This window comes from Myxine glutinosa, chromosome 1, assembly GCF_964187855.1.
Source record: "Myxine glutinosa chromosome 1, kmMyxGlut1.1, whole genome shotgun sequence".
NCBI classification, from domain to species: Eukaryota; Metazoa; Chordata; class Myxini; order Myxiniformes; family Myxinidae; genus Myxine; species Myxine glutinosa.
Window position 1 is genome coordinate 3,800,018 of NC_136261.1, and position 25,446 is coordinate 3,825,463.

At 44.0% G+C, this 25,446-nt stretch overlaps 1 protein-coding gene across 2 annotated transcripts in view; it reads left to right on the forward strand.

Moving 5' to 3' along the window:
* The window catches only part of BLTP3B (bridge-like lipid transfer protein family member 3B), a 115,636-nt gene that overhangs the window by 43,553 nt on the left and 46,637 nt on the right, over positions 1–25,446 (forward strand). For both annotated transcript variants that reach the window (XR_013623221.1, XM_068106286.2), the window contains exons 4-6: positions 3,161–3,252; positions 13,252–13,441; positions 14,438–14,578. Coding sequence is in view for 1 of the 2 variants with exons in the window: in XM_068106286.2 (XP_067962387.2) it covers positions 3,161–3,252; positions 13,252–13,441; positions 14,438–14,578 (423 nt within the window). In the remaining variant the exon portion in view is untranslated. The remainder of the gene's footprint in view (positions 1–3,160; positions 3,253–13,251; positions 13,442–14,437; positions 14,579–25,446) is intronic.

A 25,446-nucleotide genomic window follows, 5' to 3' on the forward strand; every position in this document is an offset into this window, starting at 1 on the left:
TCTTTCTTGGGAAAACCACATTTCCAAGCTGGCCTCCAAAGCCAGTCGCCGACTGGGCATCCTCCGTCGTGCGAAGTCCTTCCTTGGCACACCTGAGCTCCTCACCACATACAAGGCTTTCATCCGCAGCTCAATGGAATACTGTTCCCCCCTCTGGGCTGGTGCTCCTGCCTCACACCTTGCTCGGCTTCACGCTGTTGAGGCCAAAGCTTTCAGAATCATTGGAATCTCCTGCGATGTAGTCAACGCTGAGGGCCTTTCACTCACTCACCGCAGGCAGGTTGGTGGTCTTTCTGTCTTCTACCGACTCCTCTCCGGCCTTGCTCCCCCAGCTCTCTCTGTGCTCTGTCCCCCCAATATTCCTTCAGGTCGCACAAGATCTGCCTGCAACCCTCTTCTGGTTAAACTGCCAAAGTCTAGGCTCTCTGCTCACCTTCACTCTTTCATTCCCCTTTTCTCCCGCCTCTGGAACAAACTCCCCCACTCCCTTCAATCCCACTCCTCCCTCCAGGTCTTTAAAACAGCTGTTCACCACCATCTCTTATCTTCCCCCATCGAAAACCTTGATCTTTTCTACCCCCGGTAATTCACCCCAGAGTCCTTGCAGTGTTCATATGTTTTAATCCTCTCCCACCTCCCCCCAAGTCCTCCCGATGTCCCTGCTCTCAAATGTTGTGTTTGTGTCCTTCCCCCTCTCTTTTGTGTCCTTCCCCCTCTCTCCCCATCTTGTCTACCGCTCCCCTTGTTTTTTGTGTTTTGTGTGTCGGTTTGTCTTTTTGTGTGATTAATGTTAGCTCTTTCACGAGCCTCGATCTTGTATACAAAAAAAAAAAAAGAAAAAAAAAAGGTTTATTGTTTATGAACTGTTTTCAAAAGGTGAAAATGTTAGTTTTAAATGAAACCGGAACCGGACGACGAAGAAGAGGAGGAGGAAAGAAGGTGGAGCGAGTGGAGTCGGACAAGAAGCAGAGTCGCTTTGAGGTCTAGAGCGAACATTGGCGAGCAAGAGTCACAAGTGAACTTTGGGGTTTCCCAGGAAAGGGATTCCTGCGACAGAGTTGTTATCGCTGTGACATAAACCTGCGTGTCAGGTTTTGCGGTCGATTCCGAAGAGAATCGCTGGACTGCCGTTACGTCTCGAGTACGGCCGTCGGCTATTTTGACTCGCGCGCTTTGTGCGTCGAGCAAGGTTTCTTTGCTTTGCTTCGCTTCAGCCTTTGCGCGTCGCGCAAGGTTTTTCTTTGTTTCACGTCAGCCGTTTTCACCGCTTTCAGACGTGTGTGTGTGTGTGTGTGTGTGTGTGTGTGTGTGTGTGTGTGTGTGTGTGTGTGTGTGTGTGTGTGTGTGTGTGTGTGTGTGTGTGTGTGTGTGTGTGTGTGTGTGTGTGTGTGTGTGTGTGTGTGTGTGTGTGTGTGTGTGTGTGTGTGTGTGTGTGTGCGCGCGCGCGCGCGCGCGCGCGGATATACCTGAAGGTAAATCGGAGTTTTGCCGACTGCGAGCTGTGGAACGTCCATACCCGAGGGTGTGATTTTCCAGTCGCCGGGAGGGCGCCTTTGGAAGAGCCCAGTCGCCTGGAGGGCGCCTTTGCACAGCTTTGGCAGCCGGACTGTAACTGCCAACCCAACGGGATTCTGGTCTCGATTGGACATTGATCTGTCGATCGCTGGAGCGGATCGACTTTGGCTTGAAGCCGGGGAATAGAGACATTGGGAATCTTCTTCTTTTTGCTCACTTGGAGCACAGTGAGTTATATTGTACGAACCTGATGGTACCATCATAGGAATGATATACTATTTGTTGTACAATTGATTACTATTGTTTTTGTACTATTATTCTTGTGTGATCTTAATACAATACCTGTTGGTTTGTAACAATTGGTGTGGCTTCATCATTGATCTTTGACATACAGAATAACACATTTTTCTGCAGTGACTCCTCTCGGGGCTCGGAAGTACACCGTGACCAGGGGGTCGGGGAGGAGCACGTAACACATGGAGGAGGTTCAGTGATGTTTTGGGGCTGCTGTGCTGCCTCTGGCACTGGGTACCTTGAATGTGTGCATGGCATAAAGAAATCAGGAGATTACCAAGGCCTTTTGGAGTGCAATGTTCAACCCAGTGTCAGAAAGCTGGGTCTCCGTCGAAGGTCATGGGTCTTGCAGCAGGAGAATGACCCCAACACACTTCAATAAGCACCTACGAATGGTTTAACACAAAACGCTGGACTGTTCTGAAGAAGCCAGCAACGAGTCCAGATCTAAATCCCATTGAACACCTGTGGGGAGATCTCAAAACAGCAGTTGGGAGAAGGCGCCCTTCAAATCTGGGAGAACTGGGGCAGTTTGCATAAGAAGAGTGGGCCAGACTGCCAGTAGGGAGGTGTAGGAAGCTCATTCATGGCTATAGGAAGTGATTGACTGCAGTTATTTTGTTCAAAGTCTGTGCTGCCAAATATTAAGTCTTGGGGGTCAATAGTTTTGTCAATGCCATTTCTTCTGAATTAAAAACAAAGTTTCTGTGATATTAACAGTGAAATAAAGAATTGTGAAGACCAAATACTTTTGTCAATTTCAACTTATTTTTGGAGAAAATTGTGAGTTATTTGAAAAAAGTGCAAGGGTGGCAATATTTTTGGCCATGACTGTATATGCACTGTACTTTCCAAAAAAACACCTACATGCTCACAGGTATATGCATTGTACTTTTCATACCCAGTGTCAGAAAGATTAATTAACTTTAATTTTGCGTTTAATTAAAGAAGATTAATTAAAGAAAGAAAGAAAGAAATGCGATTAGATTAACCCTTTGCCAAAGCAGCCGTAAAACACCTACCTGCTTACAGGTATATGCACAGTACTTTTAATAATGAACACTACAATACACTCAGGTATATGCCCTGTACTAAACAAAAATGCCTGCACCCTCATAGGTATATGCACTGTACATTTCATGAAGAACACCACAATACACTCAGGTCTATGCACTGTACTTAACAAAAATACCTGCATCCTCACAGGTATATGCACTGTACACATTCCATCATGAACACACCTTGTGACCATCTCTCGAGTTTGAGCCGTATTTTCTATATTATCGTGACTGCTTATGTTGTTGTTTTTCACACCAAAGTTCTCTTCCCTGTGCTCCATGTACCTCTGCAGCTCTTGGACAAGGTTGAGGTGGAGATGGAGACTTGTGAGGAGCCACGACCCCCAAATGGACCGTCACCAATCGCTGCTGTCGCTGGTCAAAGGTAGATTTGGCCCCAATCTCACCCCTCCCATATGGGGGTTGCTGCTCCAGTCGGGAGGAAGGGGGGGGGGGGGGCGTGAGGAGGGGAGGGGCAAGATCTGGCGGACACGAGTTTATTTTCCCTTATTGATGAGGAATTTAACTCTTATGATGTCATTTTGGGGATTTGAGCATTAATCATATCGTGAGTGTAATTTAATATTTCGGTATTCATTGCTGTGATGCTTGGATTAATTATTCGATGTACATTTTTTCCGGTTTGGGTAAAGGGGGAACTTTGCGATGTTCGCTCACTCCTTCGGGTTTCGACACCGATCGGCTAAAACGTCCACAAGTCGGCCAATGTACACGCGACTAACCACATGACCTCCCTCACATCACGTCATGTGAAACAGTGCATTCAACAACCACTCCTTACTGGAGTATGCTTCAATGGGGAAGGTGGGTACTTTGCGAAAGCACAGTTTATTGGGACATCGACACAGAGCGATGAAGAGAACGACAATGTGTTGCTTGAACGCTCGGTCTCTGGCAATGCTAATTGTGGGGTAACTGAATGCGACAGCTAGTCTAAACTCATATGGGATGGATAATTTTGCGATTAGATTAACCCTTTGCTTTCGGGTTTTTCATTGCAATACGTGTATGTAAAAAAAATAATGGAAAAAGAGAGATGTGAGGTAAGGTAAATTAAAGAAAGACGAATAAATAAGGAGGGGCAAAGGATTGAAAAGTTACGAGACGGGAGATGTAAGTGAATGAAAAACACTCCATGGTCCCGTGGGGAGCCGACGCGCCGATCCTGTAGATCAGGGCTTGCTATTTGTGTTTTTGACTGTCCGTGGTTCTGGAACGGAGAAAGATACTGGAGACTGGGATGTGACATAACCAATGTGAGGGAAGATTGAAGTGTCGAGCGACCGGCTTGGGGAGATCTATTCTGTTGGTTTGGACATCGAGCAAGTGTTCACGGAAGTGATCGTCCGGTATTTGGCCTGTTTCACCGATGTAGATCTTGCAGAGTTCACCTGATTCTGCAGATTGCATTTGCGGAGGTGCAGCCGAAATGGTCCGTGATTTTGATGATTCTTTTGGGTCATGAGAGTGAAGTGGTTTTCTTGATGTTGCAGATGTTACAGCGACTCTGAACACTTAAACGTTCCTTGTTGGAGGTCAAAGGGCAATGATGATCCTTTGCAAATTTCTGTCCCACTTGGAAGAGCTGAGGCAGTTGTGGAAAGATCGAGGTGGTTTCGGGATCATTCTGTCAGTGCTTGGAAGTTCCTCTCGATGGAGTTCTTGACTCGAAGGTCGATGGGATGGTAGATCAATATGAAGGAGATCCTCGAGTTGTTTTTTTCCCAGAAGGATGTCAGCTGAAAACATGAATCACGCCAACTCAAACGTTATTTGAATTTTATTTCCGCTACCACAGCTCCGTCATGGGTATATCATACACATGGTGTCTCGCGTTGGGCCATGGTTTTTAATGACTAAAAATGGCACAAATGTATTTTAAAATCGATCATGATTTTCATGGAATTTGTCTTCATCCTGTTTGCATCCAATTCCATGAATTCTGAGTTTCTTGCTTTAACAAACATACTGAAATTCAAGATGGCGATGAGTGAGAGAAAAACGGGTGGAATATTGAAAAATGTAAATGTCTGCTCAATGAACTATAATCAAGGCTGTTGAGATCTGAAAGTCTGCTCATTCGTATATTTGTATACAGAGTTAAGACTCATGGAACAGCAAGAACTCAGAACGCATCAGGATGCAACAAAACAAAAGGAACGGCAGAAAGAGAATGGAGAAATGCCAACAGCAGGGCAGATGGAGAAGATAGACGGAGACAAACAAACAAGGGATGCGGGTTATGATGAGGGGTAGAGGAGAGCGCAAGTGGTGGACATGCTCGATCCATAAGCAAAATTTTGGGAGGGGCGTGGGGGGAGGGGTGATTTGACGGGTGTAGAAAAGATTGGGATTCGGATTTTGATGGGGGGAAACCGAGACGGTGGTAAATAGCTGTCTTGAAGATCTGGAGGGAAGAATGAGATTGGAGAGGATGCGGAAGTTGGTTCTGCAGGTGGGAAAAAGAGGAACAAATGAGTGGAGGTGAGCAGTGAGCTTCGATTTAGGTAGATTCACCAGAAGGGGGTGATGGTGGGTCGTGTGTGTCTGGCAGAAACCTAGGGGAGACAAAGCACAGAGGGCAGAGGGTGCAAGAGCAGCAAGGAGGCGCTAGAAGACAGAGGGATCACTGACCTGTCTGCAATGGTGAAGTGATAGGCCCACAGACTTATCTTCATTGTGGGAGATTCCAATGATCTTGAAGGCCTTGGTATGCTCGGCAACGAGCTGAGCATCATGTGAGGCAGGGGCTCCAGCCCAGAGGGGAGAGCAGTACTCCATCAACCTATGGATGATGGCCTTTTAACTTTTTTAATTAATACTTTTTTATTTTTTGTTTAGTAAGTCGAGGCTCGTGTAAGAGCTAACACACGGAACATATAATAGAAGGAGTGGGAGACAAGAGGGAGAGAGAGAGAGAGGGAAACGCAACAGTAGAAAACAGGAACATCGGGGGATCTGTGGAAGGGGAAAGGTGGGAGGTGGGGGAGGCGGGAAGGAGGTGGGGTACACAGGAAAAACAAGATGGACACAACATTCCGTTAAGAGCCACATGTTGACTACGAAAGTGGAGGAAGTCAATAAGTCATGCGTGGAGTTGGCCTTGGATGCCATAGGCATAGACTTTGGAGAGCAGGGCAGGATGCCAGACTGTATCAGAAGCATGAGATGTGTCCAGAGAGATGGCCCTGATCTCATGTCTGATACTGAGGGCCGGGCCTCCATCAATTGTTGGGAGAGTAGAAGCAGCATGTACGGGTGGAGTCACCAGGTTTGAATCTGAATTGATGATCTGAGATGAGGTTGTTGGAGAAAAGGAATGATTTCATATCAACTGTCATGATGGATTCCAGGACCTTGCTGATGATTGGAAGTAAGTTGATAGGTCTGTAGTTAAGGGGATCAGTTTTTGCACCTTTTATGTACCGTTTTTTCATGCAAATAAACCGACCCTTGTTTAACCCACACCTGGGGAAAAAGTGCTTCAGGAAAATTTTAGGCATGTATAACCCACACGTGCGTGTAACCCGCACGTGGGAGTAACCCGCACGCGGGAGTAACCCGCACGCGGGAGTAACCCCTTGACAAGATAATGAATATCGTGATAGAGGGGGCCGTTGAAAAATCAGAAAATACGTAACACAACACATGGGGAGGGGGGGGGGGGGAGGTGGTTGTGAAGGTGTATGTCCAAGGGTTATGGAGTGCTGCGAGGAGGGGTGGAGGAGGGGGTGAAGGAGGGGGTGAAGGAGGGGGTGGTTTCCAGTGTCGTTATGTAACGCTAAATCAATCATGACGATATTATTTCCGGCACACTTAATTTTAAGATGTATCTAATGTTATACATATTTAATACATTGATTATAAAAGCAGATTGCTTTGTTTGAACGTACATCGTCTTACCATGGTAGTCGTCGAGTATTTTGTGACGTGGCATTTTGAATGCCATTTTTTTTTTTTTTTTTTTTTTTGTACACAAGATCGAGGCTCGTGAAAGAGCTAACATTAATCACACAAAAAGTCGAACCGACACATAAAACACAAAATAAGGGGAGCGGTAGACAAGATGGGGAGACGGGGAAGGACACAAACACAACATTTGGGAGCAGGGACATCGAGAGAAATTTGGGAGGGGGAGGGCTTGGGGGGAGGTGGGAGAGGTATAAAACATATGGACACTGCAAGGACTTCCAGGAAAGAAGTTGGAATTTCAAAAAAAAAAAATCTGGGGTGAATTAGCGGGGATAGAAAAGATCAAGGTTTTGGATGGGGGAAGATAAGAGATGGTGGTGAACAGCTGTTTTAAAGACCTGGAGGGAGGAGTGGGATTGAAGGGAGTGGGGGAGTTTGTTCCAGAGGCGGGAGAAAAGGGGAATAAAAGAGTGAAGGTGAGCAGAGAGCCTAGATTTTGGCAGTTTAACCAGAAGAAGGTTGCTGGCAGATGTTGTGCGACCTGTGGGAATATTTGGGGGGCAGGGCACAGAGAGAGCTGGGGGAGCAAGGCCAGAGAGGAGTCGGTAGAAGACAGAAAGACCACCAACCTGCCTGCGGTGACTGAGTGAAAGGCCCTCGGAGTTAGCTTCATCGCAGAAGATTCCAATGATTCTGAAAGCTTTGGTTTCAACAGCGTGAAGCCGAGCTAGGTGTGAGGCAGGAGCACCGGCCCAGAGGGGGGAACAGTATCGGGTTGCTTTTTCATTTCAGCCCATATTTTCACAACGATGAGCTGAACGGCCTTTTTGGGCGTTTCCGGGTGAGCTTTCTCATAAGCTTGAATGAGATTCTGGTACAGCTTGTCTTTATCAGCCGTGGCTTTGCCGAGAGATCCTGACACTGCAAACTGGTGCCTGAAGAAAAAGTGATATCACTTCCCTGAGAAGGAAGACGTTATATTTTGTATACTCAAATACTTTTAATTGTATAATTTTAGTAAAACATGTTTTTATATCGCCAAGGTCTGTACATTATACAATAACATCAACAACAACAACAACATGCATTTTATGGCCATTTTCCCTTCTAGAGCGGGGGTTAGCATTGTGGTCCCCATGACAATCTTCTTCATTTTGCCCTATTTTCTGCATCTCTCCTTGTTTAACCCCCTTGCCCGCATTTCTTCTTCCACCATCTTTAGCCAAGTCTTTCTCGGTCTTCCCCGTCCTCTACTTCCTTCTACATTCATTTCCATCACTCTTCTCAACCAGTCACTTTCATCCTTCCTCAACACATGACGAAACAATCTCAACCTGTTCCTCTTCACAGCATCAATCACAGGCTCTATTCCCATCATCTTTCGCAATTCATCATTTGTCTTCCTCTCTCTCAACGACACTCCACACATCCACCGAACCATTCGCATTTCCACCCTTTCCAGCCTTCATTGCTGCTCTACGTTCATTACCCATGTCTCGCTCCCATAAATCATAACACTTCTCACACATGCAGCAGACACCTTTCCCTTCAACTTCAACGACACTCCCCTCCTCATCAGCACGCCACTCAGTTCCCGAAACTTCTTCCATGCACATCTCACTCGAGCAACCGTTGCCGAGTCTGATCCACCTTCTCCATTCAGCATGTCTCCGAGGTAGCAAAATGTTTTCACACCTTCCAGCTTTCACACCTTCCAGCTTCTCCAAGATCCAACTCAACATTTCCTCCATCTGCAGCTCCCTCTGTGCATACCTTACACTTGATTGTAGCTGCCAAACTGGTTAATGACCCTCTCAGACCACTGCATTTTTGATGAACCCACTCAGCGCACATTGTACATTGAATGGAGTTCACTCCGACACCCTTCCTGCACACAGCACAGGGCCACTTCCCAGTTCTTTCCACCTCACCACATGCTTTACCACTTGCCATCACCTTCGTCTTTCCGATATTCACCTTCAGACCTTTTGTCTCCATACATTCCTTCCACTTGTTCATCTTTTCCTTCAGTCCATCCATACTTTTCGCAATCAACACCAGATCATCTGCATACAACAACTCCCACGGTAAACCCTCCTTTACGTTCTGAGCCAGCACCTCCATCACAGCTACAAATAGTAGTGGACTTAGTACCGACCCCTGATGCACTCCCACCTTCACCTCAAACTCACCACTGTTCCCGTCCTTCGTCCTTACAGCTGTGCGCGCGCTTTTGTACATTGCCATCACTACTCTGATCAACCATTCCTCCACTCCTAACTTCCTCAATACCCATGTCAATACTTCACGTGGAACCCTATTGAATGCTTTCTCCAGATCAACAAACCCAAGAAACAACTTCTTCCTCTTCTCCATGTACTTCTCCTGCAACTGCCTCACAATAAAGAGCACGTCTGTCGTTCCTCTCCCTGGCATAAATCCAAACTGCATTTCGTCAATCTTCACCTTCTTCCTTATCCTCCTCTCCAACACCCTTTCCAATACCTTCATTCCATGCTCCAATAACTTTATCGCTCAGTATGAGCCACACTCCAGAGGGTCACCTTTCCCCTTGTATAGAGGGACGAGGGTACTCAGTTTCCAACCACTGGAATGCGGCCTTCTTTCACCACCAGATTGCAGATCTCTGTCATTCTCTTCACACCCCAACTTCCTGCTGCCTTCAACATATCTCGCACAACTGCCGTCGGCCCTCCCGCTTTTCTACTCTTCATTGCTTTTATCGCTTCCTCAACTTCCTTCTCATTTGTCTTCTCTGCTGGTCCTAAAACTGGGTTACTCTCTATGTTGCCATCCCATTCATTCTCTGTATTCAACAGCATTTCCATATATCTTTTCCATCTTCCTTTAATTCCGTCTGGGTCCACAATGATTTGTCCCACTTCATCCTTCAAGCAACTCACCCCCATCACATCACACCTCTCTTTGGCTATCTGCTTTGCAATCCTGAATACTGCTCTCTGACCCTCTTCCGAATCCAAGCGTTCTCCGAACATTTTCCTACATGCCTCCTGCGCCTTTGCTACCTCTTTCTTTGCAGCCTTCTTGGTTGCCTTATAACTTTCATGCTCTGCTTTTTCTGCCCCCGTACCCTTCGCCTTCTGCCACTCCTTGAACTTCCTCCTCTTCTCGTCAATCCTTTTTCCAACTTCATCATCCCACCACGATGTTTCCGAGTGCCTCGGTGGTCCTTTTGTCCATCCACATACCTCACCAACGGCTCCCAACAGACTATCTTTCATTGACATCCAAGCACTTTCAAGCTCAACCACATCCTTCTCTACCCTACTCAGCCCCTCTTTTAATGCCCCCCCCTTACTGTCACCTCTTTCAACCTCCACACCTTCATTCTCGGTTGGTACTTCACCCGCCGAGCTCTCCTCGCACCTTTCACCCTTATGTCGCAGACAACCAAGTGGTGCTGTGAAACAGCCTCCTCCCCCGGGATCACCTTTGTGTCCCGGAGGTGCCCCCTATCTCGCCTACGCACCATCAGGAAGTCAACGGTTGTCGTCGACCCACCTGACGTGTATGTAACAAGCTTATTATCCTCTTTCTGGAACTGAGTATTACAAATCAACAAATCAGCTCCATCAGCAAACTCCAAAATCCTTTCACCTTCTCCATTTCTCACACCATATCCGTAACCCCCATGAACTCCCTCAAAACCGTCCATACTCCTTCCCACATGTCCATTTAGGTCTCCTCCTACCACAACAACTTCCTTATCTTTCACGTTTTCCATCAGCTTCTCTATCGCACACCAGAACTTGTCCTTCTCTTCATCGCTCCGACCAACCTGCGGAGCATATCCCGAGATGACGTTCACCAAGAGCTTTCCAATCATCATTTTCACCATCATCAACCTTTCACTCACTCTAGTCACACTCACCACACTGTCTACAAACTCCTCAGAAAACAGGACACCAACACCATTCACGCCCTCCGGGCACCCTTGCCACGCAAACTTGTATTTCTGTCCCTGCCTACCCTTCACCATTCTCACACCACTTCCCTTCCATCTTGTCTCTTGCACACAACATACAGTCACGTGAAAAAGTAAGTACACCCCATGTAAAGTTTTGACTTTTTCAACATATTTCAACATACAGCTATTTGATCTTCATTTCAACAATATTGATAGATAAAGGTGATATAACATAACAAATATCATGAAACATTTACATTTTGTCGTCCATTGTTTAATTTAAATAAACATAAATGCAAATTTCGCATGTGGAAAAAGTAAGTACACCCTTGGCTCTAATAGGTGGTCGTGCCCCCTTTGGCAGAAACAACCTCAAGTAGGTGTTTCTTATAACTGTCTACCAGTATCTGACATCGACTGGGAGAAATTTTTGCCCACTCCTCCATGCCGAATTCTTTCAGCTGTGCAATGTTTGAGGGGTTTCTTGCATGCACAGCTCGTTTCAAATCCCCCCACTCATCTCGATGGGATTTAGATCCAGGCTTTGACTTGGCCATTCCAGAACCCTCCATTTCTTTCTTTTCAGCCATTCCTTGGTGGATTTACTGGTATGTTTAGGGTCATTGTCATGTTGCAAGGTCGACCTTCGGTTGAGCTTCAACTTTCCAACAGATGGCCTCACATTATCCTCAAGCACCCTCTGGTACAATGAAGAATTCATAGTGGATTCTATGATGGTGAGCTGCCCAGGCCCTGATGCAGCAAAGCTGCCCCAAACCATAATATTTCCACCACCATGCTGCACAGTTGGTATCAGGTTCTTGTGGTCAAATGCTGTCTTTGGTTTTCACCAAACATGTCTTCTGGTACTGTGGCCAAATAGCTTTACCTTTGACTCATCTGTCCAGAGCACATTGTTCCAGAAGTGCTGGTCTTTGCCTAGGTGTTCATTGACAAACTTTAGTCTTGCCCTGATGTTCTTTCTGGACAGCAATGGTTTCCTCCTGGCACACCTCCCATGTAGATCAAATTGTTGCAGCCTCTTTCTCATGGTAGACTCGTGCACTTTGACATCAACAGTGCCAAGAGCTACCTGTAGGTCCCGTGATGACATTCTGGGGTTCTTCGAGACTTCTTTCAGCATATTGCGGTCTGCTCCCTGGCTGAACTTGCTGGGGCGTCCTGGCCTGAACAAGTTGGCAGTTGTTTGGAATCTTCTCCACTTGTAGATGATCTTCTGGACAGTCGAATGATTGATTTAAAATTGTTTGGTGATCTTTTTAAATCCCTTCCCAGACTCGGAGGCATCTATAACCTTCTTTCTGAAGGCCTCAGAGAGCTCTTTTGATCTAGGCATGGTGACGCCGCACACTTCAACAACAAAGAGCAAACCAAACGAAATGTCTGAGGTTTAAATAAAACAGGTTCCTCCAAGATCCTCTCCAACGATGTTCTAATCATTTGCACCTGAGCTGGTGCACCTGATTCTAATTTTAGGTATTTGAAGTAGGGATAAATGTGGGGGTGTACTTACTTTTTCCACATGCGAAATTTGCATTCATGTTTATTTAAATCAGACAATGGATTACAAAATGGTAAATGTTTCATGATATTTGTTATATTATATCACCTTTATCTATCAATATTGTTGAAATGAAGATCAAATAGCTGTGTGTTGAAATATGTTGAAAAAGTCAAAACTTTACATGGGGTGTACTTACTTTTTCACGTGACTGTATGTCCACTCTTCTTCTGACCAATACTTCCACCACTTCTCCTGATCTCCCAGTCATTGTCCCTACATTCCATGTCCCAAACCTCAGAAACCGATCTCCACTTCGGGCTGTACCCTGCCCATATGTAGTTGTAATTGTCATGGTTCTCTTTTTGAGGCAATGTTTTTTATGGTCGGATGCCCTTCCTGACGCCAACCCTCTTAGTCACCTCTTACGACACGCAGGGATACGGTGTACCTATTCTAAACCAGGGTACACACCGGGAAGGTCTGTACATTATACAATGTTACAAAATAATAATGAAATGTAAATTGCAAAGGTACAAAAATACGATAATTCAGTGATGTTGACTGACTTTCAAGCAGATGGGATATGACTTGGGGCAACTTATGTGGTGAATAGGACAGAGATGGGATGTGCAAGAGCGGCAGAGCAGGTTTTCAGATGTGCGAGCTGATGCCGTCCGATGCAGTTACAGAATCCAGAATCACATGATTGTCTTTGAAGGACATATGTTGAAGAACACATTGGGGTAAATAGTTTTTAATGAGCGACATAATTTATAACGTTTTGTAAAGTCTTAAACACTTCAACAATGAAGACATACGGAAGCTTCCACCTGGGACAATTGCATGTCCAAAGCTCGGGTCACAGTAGAAACCTCCTTGTGTGACCGTGTTTGGAGTTTATTACATTGAGTTGGCTTTGCTGGAGAGGTTTGGAGTAATGAAACTTTGCTGAGAATACTGACTTCTGTTTATTACAGTGAGTACGGCTTTGCTGAGAAGGTTGTGGAAGGCATGTCGTTGTCTGTGGGCTCCATTGTGGTGAAGATCAGGGCCAAGGCCTTCAAAGTATCCATGCAGCTGTCCCAGCTTCGCGTGTGCAGCATGAACCCTTCCTGGCAATCGAGCAATCTCCGCTTCACCCGCATCCTTGATCCTAACCGTGGGCAGGTGTGGCATCCGTGTTGCGACGCTTTCTTTAAGCACTCGTTCTCTCGACTCGGGGAAAAATATGCAAACTTCTCAGGTCCACTTGGGAGATTTTGTTCGATCGAATCTGGCGTAATCGAGCATAATCATATCTTCACTTCTGATAACGTATGCTGATGTGAACCTCTGAAATTACGTGCTCCCAGGAGTGATCACCAAAGAAATAGATGTTGTCTTGCATTCAAAGTATTACCCCATAAATTGCTAATCCGCAATGGTGGGGGTGCCCGGCCGGCACGCACGGTGGTTGGGGCGCCCGGCCAGCACGCGCGGTGACTTAGGCTCCCAGCCGGCACACGCAGTGGCCGGGGCGCCCGATTGGGGCGCCCGGCTGGGACGCGTGGTGACTGGGGCTCTCTCCCAGCCAGCACACGCGGTTGGTGGGGCGGCCGGCCGGCCGGCGAGGTGGCTGGGGCACCCGGCCAGCACGTGCCATGGCTGGGGCGCCCGGCCGGCACGTGCCATGGCTGGGGTGCCTGCCCAGCCGGCGAGATGGCTGGGGCGCCCGGCCAGCACGTGCCATGGCTGGGGTGTCCAGCCGGCCGGTGAGGTGGCTGGGGTGCCCGGTCGGCACGTGCCATGGCTGGGGCGCCTGCCCGGCCGGCGAGGTGGCTGGGGCGCCCGGCCGGCACGTGCCGAGGCTGGGGCGCCTGCCCATGCCGTGGCTGGGGCGCCTGCCCGGCCTGCGAGGTGGCTGGGGCGCCCGGCCGGCACGTGCCGAGGCTGGGGCGCCTGCCCATGCCGTGGCTGGGGCGCCTGCCCGGCCTGCGAGGTGGTTGGGGCCTCTTTAACTTCGAGATAGTGCAGTTGATGTGATATTGGAAAGATGAGTGTTTCAGGTGAGGCTTTTGATGAAACTCGTCTCCGTGCACCATTTATTTTGTACTTTCATTGTTGTTGTTATTGTTGTTTCATTGCTCGTGAGTGAGACAAGTGTCATTGTGTGGTGGGTGGCAGGTGCTCACTTTTAAGGAGTTAGAATGGCAGACCCTGCGCATCGAACTCGATGTAATTAATTCCGAGCTGCAAGACACGACTTCAACACCCCTTCGCCTAATCACCAACCAGGCCAAGATCCGCATTGTGCTCAAACGCAAGGTATTGTTGAGTGGGTGATGTGGGGGTATGTGGTTGAGGTGGGGGCAGGCTGTGTCGAAGGCTCATTCAGGAGCTAAAAGAGTTAATATACTCGCGTGCAGGTGAAGGAATTTAGGAGATATCAATGCACTTCTTCCTAAGCCCTCAGTTATCAGGATATGAGGAGATGATGGGCAAATCAACATATTTTATGGGATTTGAACGCAAGATCCCAGCAACTTGAGCCAAGTGATCAAATGGGAATGTTAAACCGTTCAATCAAGCGTCCTGTTGTATGAACAGGTCTCTCCACAAGTTCACGTATTGGGGGACATTCTTGTTATGTTTCAAAATGGAACTAATTTTGGTCCCTCTGCCCTGGTACACAAAACCCTGAGGCACTACGACCTGGCAAACAAAGTTCCTTACCTGAGAGTTTCACTTCCACAGATTGAACAAATAACATGCAGAGTCTGTGATCATGGTGTGTAAGTTGTCATTAAACCAAAAAAAAGAAAGACGAGGAAAACTTACTTTAATGGTAATGATTGTGATTTGTACACACATTAGTGCTTCCTCACACTCACACCTTGCATATGTAATATGTGAATGGCCTGTGCTTTTACAACCTGTCGTGTCACCAGCGATTAACACCGCAGGATGACGTATAGTCGATCGGTTTTACTCCGAGGTGGACAAGCCGAAATTTGGCGGTACTTTTTGGCGCGAGCGGGACGGAACCAAAGTGCTTACCTGCACGCATGGAAGCCACACGGGTTTATGCCAAGGACCCAACACAATGCAAACAAGACAGAAAAAGAAAATGCACAGTAAGGAATTTAATAAAGTAAATCAAAGAACCAAAAATGAACGGTGAGGTAAAAACTAATATCCTAACTTGAGACGTCTCCACTCAGACACATAAACAGACAAGGGGAAAGATTAAATATAAATAAAACGATGTTCTTTTTATATTGGCCAGCACTCAGCTTGCTCATCAAGATTGTTGAATGTGGTGTCGGCAACACAAGGCAGCCCGAAGCTGCTCGCATGGGAAACGCACAAGATGGCGCGCAGTTCCTCTTCACTGCGCCACAAACGTGAGGCAATTCATGCGGCTGGACCTACTTCGATCTCCACTCCCTCCAAAAATGTGATGCGGCTCCAGCTCCCCCGAAAACACTACCGCCAAACAACACCCTTGGCTCCAACGCTGCAAGGTTCTCTGGGCTCCGAACAGTTCTCCCCACAAGCGCGCCCGCCGCAAAGCCAGCACCACACAGAGAGATTCTTCCTCCTCCATTCTCGCAGTCTCTCAATGACGTCCACCCGACCAATTATGCACTTCGGGGGCGAGCCTCACGGCCCTCATGACCGCCCACCAATTCTCCGCCTCTATTGGGCGGGGCTTTTTTCATTAGTCGGTTGGTGGGGTGGGGTTAATTGTCTATTACGATTCGTTGGAGGTGGGGTTTACTTGTAGATCGTAATGTCCGTACCGTCGGCGATGGTGGGGCGGGGTTTAGCCCGATGGGGAATGTTCGGGTTTCTGTCGGCATTTATGTCGGTAGTTGTTGCTGTTGGCTAACGACGTCGGTTTTTATGGCCGGCCTGTTAATAATAATTTTAAGAACATGGGGGAAATCACAGAAGGCAATCACATACTGGGGAGATTAATCTTAAACCCTAGAGCTAATTATCATGTCTTCACCCCCTGTGTGAAGGACACATAAACAAGCTTAAGCTCACAGTTTTTTTTACTGACATCATGATTGGCTTCCTACTCGCATGTGGTCCATGCTACCCTACATCGTCCTATCTCCACGATGGTATGTCATCACCTACTCCTACAAACGTAACAATGTCTTGCTGCCATAATAACTACATAATGGGAACTGTCAGAAAATCTTCATGATCACACATGTGGACAAACTCTTCAAAATAAGAAGAGTTATTACTCCGTGCAAGCAAAGCGAAGAGCTCGGTAAAGCAAGTGGTTCATGTTTGTCTGTCTGATCAGTTTATGATCGAGGAACAGCTTATTTTAATGGAATGCTAGATTTTGAGCATGGACTGGAATATACTAGGAAGACAAGTTTGCCATTATACAGAAATTTGGCTCTGAATTTGTCCTGATCGCACGTTCGCAGAGAAAAGATAATATTTTTACTCTGCCTGCTGGCCTGGCAGTTTTGACAAAAGATTCCAAACAGGAACCCGACTGTTTTTAAGGACGTTATGAAGGACACAGACAACAGAATCACCAATGGATCACAAATGTAGCATGTTGGGGACAATAGAAATTATGGGAAAATAGCCAATGGGGACAATGGAGGTATAACCCGGAGTGTGTGTGTGTGTGTGTGTGTGTGTGTGTGTGTGTGTGTGTGTGTGTGTGTGTGTGTGTGTGTGTGTGTGTGTGTGTGTGTGTGTGTGTGTGTGTGTGTGTGTGTGTGTGTGTGTGTGTGTGTGTGTATGGGTGTGTATATGTATGTGTATATGTATGTGTATATATGTGTATACAGTCACGTGAAAAAGTAAGTAAACCCCATGTAAAGTTTTGACTTTTTCAACATATTTCAACATACAGCTCTTTGATCTTCATTTCAACAATATTGATAGATAAAGGTGATATAATATGACAAATATCATGAAACATTTACATTTTGTAGTCCATTGTATAATTTAAATAAACTTAAATGCAAATTTCGCATGTGGAAAAAGTAAGTACACCCCTACATTTATCACTACTTCAAATACCTAAAATTAGAATCAGGTTCACCAGCTCAGGCGCAAATGATTAGAACATCGTTAGAGAGGATCTTGGAGGAACCTGTCGTATTTAAACCTCAGACATTTAGTTTGGTTTGCTCTTTGTTGTTGAAGTGTGCGGCGTCACCATGCCTAGATCAAAAGAGCTCTCTGAGGCCTTCAGAAAGAAGGTTATAGATGCCGACGAGTCTGGGAAGGGAATTAAAAAGATCTCCAAACAATTTCAAATCAATCATTCGACTGTCCGGAAGATCATCTACAAGTGGAGAAGATTCCAAACAACTGCCAAATTGTTCACACCACGCCGCCTCAGCAAGTTCAGCCCGAGAGCAGACCGCAAGATGCTGAAAGAAGTCTCTAAGAACCCCAGAATGTCATCACGGGACCTACAGGTAGATCTTGCCACTGTTGATGTCAAAGTGCACAAGTCTACTGTCAGGGAATTTACTGGGGGACTCACAGGACTCCAACGACCGGACACAGGTTACAAAGGTCTAGTTTATTAAACTGTATTCACTTCATCCAATTACCAAAATGATACCGCATAATATAATGGATCAGGTTAACTCTTTTCGCTGGTCCTTCTCGTTCATCCGACACTCCCGTTCGGTCAGCGCTTCACGTAGCAAGTCCTCGTTCATTCCATCGTTCCGTCGGGCAGGGCTTCTGAGGACAAGTGTACTTTACTCAACGTTTGCTCTCGTTATATCGCCAAACTGGACTTAATCTCCTCTCCGCTAATGTCCCGAGGTCATGCATCGCACCGAGTCCTGGCATCAGCTCGCTCCCCTCCTGCTGTGTAAATGGAAATCACAGCAGGGGGGGGGTGCTCTAGCCTGGGGCCTTGACCAGGTGTTTCAAGAGATTACATTGTTCATACACATAAAATGTATCTGCTTTGTTACCAGGTTAATTAATAAGTTACCAGGGCCAATCAATATGTTACACTGAGTTACACTTCCACAATTCCCTCATCTTTTTGTTTTTGTTTATATTAACCATTAATCTAAACATCAATATAAGTAAACAATCAATCACTACTAGTAAACATCATTACAAGTATAAGTAAATAATCAATCACTTTGGTAATCAAATTCCCTTAGGCATACACCGTCATCCTGCAAGAATCACAAAACATTTCGTTGGTCATTGACTCCTTCCATATTGTTCAATCTATTGCATTTGCATCACAAATATATTTTCAAAACAACACTTCACCATCACCAAGATACAACAATTTCACTTCATTTTCAAGTTTTGTAAAGCATCTGCACCATCTGGCAAAAACGTTTGCCTCCACACAAATGTTGACTTTGTTTGAAAGGAAGGGCTGATCACTTGTGTTTGAATCCAGGTATGAAACATTTTCTCCTAATGTCTTCATAGCTCCTGCACTACTTCGTGTAGGATTTCGCTGTTGTGGTAACATTGCGGAGTCATAGACTGACCCTGCTCTCCTTGTAGCATTCTTGCCACTTTTTGCTGTAAACCATAGTAATTCCTGAACAAGGCCTTCACCCAGTTGTAGTCGACTTGCCTCCTCCCTTATTGTGAGTGGGCAGCAAGTATTGGTGTGACATTGATTGGCCAGCAAGATGTGGAACAGGGATGCCGGATGCATCCACAATGATGTTGGGACCATGGTGTTCAGGTCATTCATGGTCCTTACCAGGAGCAATCCAGCAGAATCGTGCACAGCTGTTGTGACAAGGGCACAGCCGTTTTTTGCAGCTCCATGCTGGTTCCCCGGACGTTGGTGAAGTAATAACATATGTCCCCGCATTTCACAGAGGTTGCAGGTAAAATGTCGTTGTCCTGCAACTTCTGATGTGGTGAATGTTCGAAGTCTTCGAACAAGAGTAAGTGATCACCTTTCTTTCATATGTTGCAGTGTGATCCAGGCAAATGGTCACATAAATTTCCTTGGTGAAGGTAAGCATTCATCTCCAAGTTACACGGGAGAATGTCTTCATCATTCTTTGAGAAAGAGGGTGTATGCCACGATTAACTTCATTTTTTAGCCACAAATTTTCTTTCTTTCTTCTTCCCAATTCCGTTAGCAATCCCTCCAAAATGTGATCTCGTCTTATCCTTATGCTCAGTCATATCTGAATCTGCTTTCCGCACACACTGAATCAGATAGGGTACATCTTACCATGAAATCAGCATAATCATGTATATCTTCCGACAGTTTCACATTCAACAATTTGTTGTTTTTCCTTAACACAAAAAGTTATATTCATTTATATGCGTCACACAAATAATATTCAATCAGGTATGTATTTTATTACTAAACTAAGAATAGCATTGTATATGATTACAATCACACACGGGAATACCTAATTCCCAACAACAATTTTCCCAAACCAACAAATTAAGCATAATGTATTATTACCATAATTCCTCTCCACTTTTTCTTTTCCCTCTTTTTTTTTTTCCTAACAGTGTGTCACTCGTGGTGATATGAGTTCATTGATATTGTAATTGACACAACTCATAACATTGTCGTTATGCCATTATCTTAATTCTACTGTATTCATTTGCAACATCACTTGATTTAGTCTTTTAATCTCAGTATTTATGTCGCCATAAAAGTCTTCCTTTTCTGGTTCCACATTTCTTTCCTCATTTGTCACTTCATGCGTTATCATCGTGTTGTTGGTTACCTTATTCAAACACACCGTCACTAAGGCTTTCAAGCAAGCCACCACTAAAACAATTGCCAATATAACTACTAAACCAACAAACAAGTCTGCTACTCCTTGTATATATTCATATCTATGACATAGTTATATGTCGATGACATTTAACATTATATACCAAACTAACAAGCTTCCTAAAAGGTAAATAAAGAAAATCCCTTAATATGTAACATAATCAGATTATTTGTCTTACCCTGATCCCCCTATCTCCCGGGGTTGAACTCAATCCCCTGATCATGAGTGTAGTTGTGATACATTTTTTCACTCATGCTGTATTAATATCAGCAGGTAATTGTATGTCATGTAGGCAAATAAATGTCACTATTCCAAGTAGGAATATCACATGTTGAAAATGTAATGTTTATCAATGCAAGGGGTGTTAAAATGTAATTCAAATGACTGTAAATCATGACTATCATTTTTCTACCACTGAATGTTCTGCTGGGCTGCTAGGTGCAGCCTCATTTTCTGTGGGATCGTCCACCTTAGCCCCATGTGCTTGCTTGCAATGAGAGGCATGAATCCAACTTTCTATTTTGGGTCCATATTTGTTTCTATTCTTATCAATCTCCTATGGTTTATCAATTCGTTCCAAGATACCGCAACCAAAGGTTTTAACCAAAGCTCTACCAAACTATTTCCAATGTGAACAAAAATGCCAGTGAAACAATGATTCGAAGGATTAACTTCAAGGGGTCAATACATTTATTCTATAGCCAGATCTAATTTTCCTATCCAATAGTTTGCCTTGCCACATGTCATATTATAACACCTTAATAAACCTTCGAAAAAATGTTTCCCATCTCAACAAATTTCCTTTTTTACAAATAGCCATGTGTAACTTACGTATTTAACTACAATTTCCTCTCAATTTGTTTGGCCTAACTGGCCGCAAAAGTGGCTGCCAGCATGCAGTACCGTTTTTATCTACCAAGGAAGTGTTCCACACAAGACCTCTACCAAAATGTTGTTTGTAAAAACAAATCTGGGATTTCTGATTACATGGATGCACACTCTCAGGACATTTTCAGGCTGCTGTTAACAATCCACTACGATGACTTAATTCCTTTACCCACAATCAAATAATTAGTACAAATTGAGGATATTATCCCTATCACATTCTTTTATAGATTCATTATGTTGGATCTAATTTTTTCCAATAATTTTCCACTGCTGTAAGGCGGAACAATAGCTCTCATAAGTCTTAGTAATATCGTACTTAATTTGCCCAGCAGAGAATAATTTATTTACTATCCTTTCTCATCTGTTAACCAGTGACTTTGTTTAAACTCCAGAACTGAAAAACCCACAATAGTTCAAACCAGCAAAATTTTCTTTACTCTTTTCCCATATCATCTATGCCTAAAACACATCCATACATACAGCACAATTTATATGCTGATAAAATTCAAGTTTATATATATAAAATCCATGAGCAGAGTATTCTGGGAAGTCAGTGTAAGACCTCTCCCAAATTTGGATGATTTTGTACTTCCTCATTTCCTTTTATGAAGCTCATATCCATAAATAGATGTTATTCTCATATACATTCTATCAAAAAATGGAATCCCAAAATTACTCACAATTTTACTATTAATTAATGGCTGCTCATAACCCAGCACATCAAATTTTTTTTATATTCCATTTCCCTTGACAAAAGAGATAATGTTCATAATCAAATTATATTTCTATTTTATTTTACGGATTCTCTGGATATTCAATCCCATCCACATATCCCAATCCCATCCACATATAACTATCCATTTCCAGACAGGCACACTGTCGGTGTCAACAATCTTGTAAGATTGATACACAAAAACACACACACACATGCATTATGCATATTTGTTTGCGTTGGAACCATTATTTACAGATCAGATGGGTGTCAATTTTATTTCAATTTCATAAAATTTGTCAATCAAATTCAAAATGCTTATAGACAAATAAACCAAAAGTCCATTCTTAGAAAACCCTTATGATGTCAAATTGAAATTACTCTTTCTGCCTTCACAATAATCTATCCAAATTTTGACTACACACCCATTTGCATGTCAGTCGACCATTGACCTATCAATCGTGCGGAACAATAGTCCGAAATTCCCACCTGATCATCATGTGACTCTTGTTACTTGGTTTGCCAACAATTGCAACGCAATTGTTCCAAACTTTGTAAATTTAAAATTGCTGTGCCCAAAATAGAAGATCCAATTTTGGCATTTGATCAATTAATTATTAATTTGTTAACAAGCAAAAAGAAAAATGAATCATTCTTGCTCTGAAAACTTTTCAGACACAAGAATCATTGACAGTTGTTCATGTTTGTCCAGTAATCGAATCTGTTGAGGCCAATCATCATTTGGGATTTGCAGCAATGAAGGCCTAATCATTGTCTGAGGTACCGGTAAGCACTGGTACCCTTGATCTTGGTTTGCCCCATGACCTTGTCTTCCTGTTGACATACGGACATCTTCTTCTCCAATGTCCCATCTTTCCACACTCGAAACACCGGTTTCTGTCGTTGTCTGATCTGTGCGCCTGTGCACTTGTATTGCTGGGCTGCATCTCTACATCCCTGAGTTGCCACTGCAATCTCTCGTTATCTCCTGAAACACGAAAAAATTCTCTGTACCGTCCTTTTTGGGGAGACAACTGGAAATCAGATGGGACAACTGTGACTTTCATTCCTAATTTCGAGGGCAGTTGTGCATTTGTCTCCTCCACTGTATCCTGTATCCTTTTTATTTTAAGTTCTAGTTCCGTTATCCGTTCTTGCTGTTCCCGTTGTCTGGATTCACCATCCCAAAGATGGAATGCAAGCCAGTCTATCGTTAGATTCTGTCTCTTCCTGGCTTTCAATCTTTGTTCCAATCTTTCCAATCGACTTCGCTCAAATGTACCATCTCTTGGAAACTCCTCATCATGTCCCTTTGTCCACAAATACCAATTCTCGACCTGCCTTATAGCTTCGGCACCATAACGGTCGTACATATGATGTGTACAAGTACCTTTTTGTGGAATCTCTGGTTGTCCTTGTGTGTTCTTGCAGGCTCCATTTCCCATTCTGCCTTTTATCAAAGTAGCGTTGGATGTGTTGTAGTTTGTTCCTCTAAAGCTTCACTCGTACCTCCAGGAAGGGTCTCTCCACCTGTTCACACGGTGATTTCCAGAGAATCTCCCTCAGCTGTGGCTTTTGCACAATCCAATCTCACAGATCAGTATTTGCAGATGAGCCAAAGGGTCAGTATGAAATGGGTGAATCCTCAGGTGTCCGCTCTGTTGACGGGGAAATCACACAATGGTAACCGCACATATATATCTGTATATAAACTCACCACCTTGCTCAATTTTCCCAGGTTGTCTCCACATTGATAATATCTCGCAAAGATATCAAAGCTTCTTTCTTGAGACCGCATTTTCATCAATCAAACAATCAATATATTCAATTCAATTTATTCAGTTCAATTTATGCAATTAAATTCAATCAATTAGATTCAATCAATTAACAATTCAATCAATTATTCAATTTCAATTAATTCATCAATATTCATCAATAAATCAAATTAATCATTTTGAATGACTCCTTGCATAAGCCCTTTCCCCAATGATGTCAGGACAGGTCCATCCATTGACTGAGATCGAATTTCATCGGTCGTCACCTCGGATTCGTACCTCATGTCAATTGATGAATCGCCGTCCTGTCCTAGGGTCATATCTGACATATTTTCCCATTTTGCCTGGTCTCCACAAATTTTTCTTTGCAACCACTAAAGGCAACTCATCCTTCATTCGTGAGACAGCCAAAATGGATGCCAGATATTAAAGTTCTTTGGGAAAAATATCTCATCATTTTCCTTTTAATAGTACCCAAAATCTCTTGGCAATATAAATTTCGTAAAACTCCTGAAATGGGACTGTCAAATTCCTTCAATCATGCTAAATTTTGAAACTCCATCGCTTGTAATACCCAATTTATCCCATAGGGCTTGAAAGTTCTTTCCCAAGTTCATGCAATCATTCTGCATTTGAACCCTATGATATCATTCATAATAATCATCATGATTTTATAGTCATGGTCCTATCATAATCATCTATTTAAACGAACATTTCCTTTATCACCACAGCTATGTGGTATAATCAACAATAGAATAAAACTGTACATAGCAACAGGCTACCTCATGGCCACTTAGTATACCTATTTACAAAAAGTCATAACAATATCGAATAATCATTGAACAATTCAAAAATCGCTTCCACTGCTCTAGCCGCAGCATCCGTGATATTTGTTTGCTCATTCCCTATTCCTGATTCGTCATCAAGGATCTCCATCATTACACAGCGTACTTAATTCCGCATTTTAATGAGAATTCAACAGGAATTTACGACTCAAAGGAAAAAGAACGAGCAGACCTTTTGCAGGATGATCGTTACAAAATCGTTACATATATTAAAGTATTTATGATGTCGACAAATCATATCTTAATTCTTACAAGATTTTGGTTCTTTGAATAAATCACAGCACCGGGAGAACCAGCTCCAAAAATGGATCTTTGTGTTTATTCAGCACCCTAGTAATTGGTTCTTTGTGTACTAATTACACAGCACCCAGGCCCCGCTCATATGGATCTTTGTGCAGCGCTACACAGCACCTGAGCAAAAGGGGTTTCATCTACATTTTCCCTATCTGGTGTACCATCCGTGATATTTGTCTGCTCATTCACTATTCCTGATTCGTCATCAAGGATCTCCATCATCACACAGCGTACTTAATTCCGCTTTTTAATGAGAGTTCAACAGGAATTTACGACTCAAAGGAAAAGAACGAGCAGACCTTTTGCAGGACGATAACTGGAATTAGTCGTGAAAATATATCCAAATACACAAAAATACACAAAAATACACTCCCACACAAATAAACAACATTTATTCCGTTCAACAGAACAAACATTTCCTCTATCATGACACGCATGTCTTCAAAATTATATGACCAAGAGAAAAAGTAAAATTAATTAAAACTGCGGGCAGTGATGATCCGGGGACCATACCGCTCCATCCTGATTGGACGAGTGCGTGCTAGAGTCGTTAACAACGACAGTCCAGATCCGATTGTTCAAAATTTCAACTCAATCGATCGAAAAATGAACGCAGGGATGCATTTTAAAGGTGCAGTGGCACTAACTGAGTTGCCACGAATATGGCCACGAAATTGCCAATATGGCCATCACAAAATATTTTCCTTAATCAATTGGCTCATAGCATAACCAATCTGCAAGTATTTCATCCGAAGATGTATCTCTCAGGAATTTTAATTAAATAAGTCATTTATAAATCAACGAGTTAATTTATTAAATGATTAATCAATAAATCAATATTTTCCTTGACAGCCACATCACTTGGTCAGTGTCATGTCCAAATATC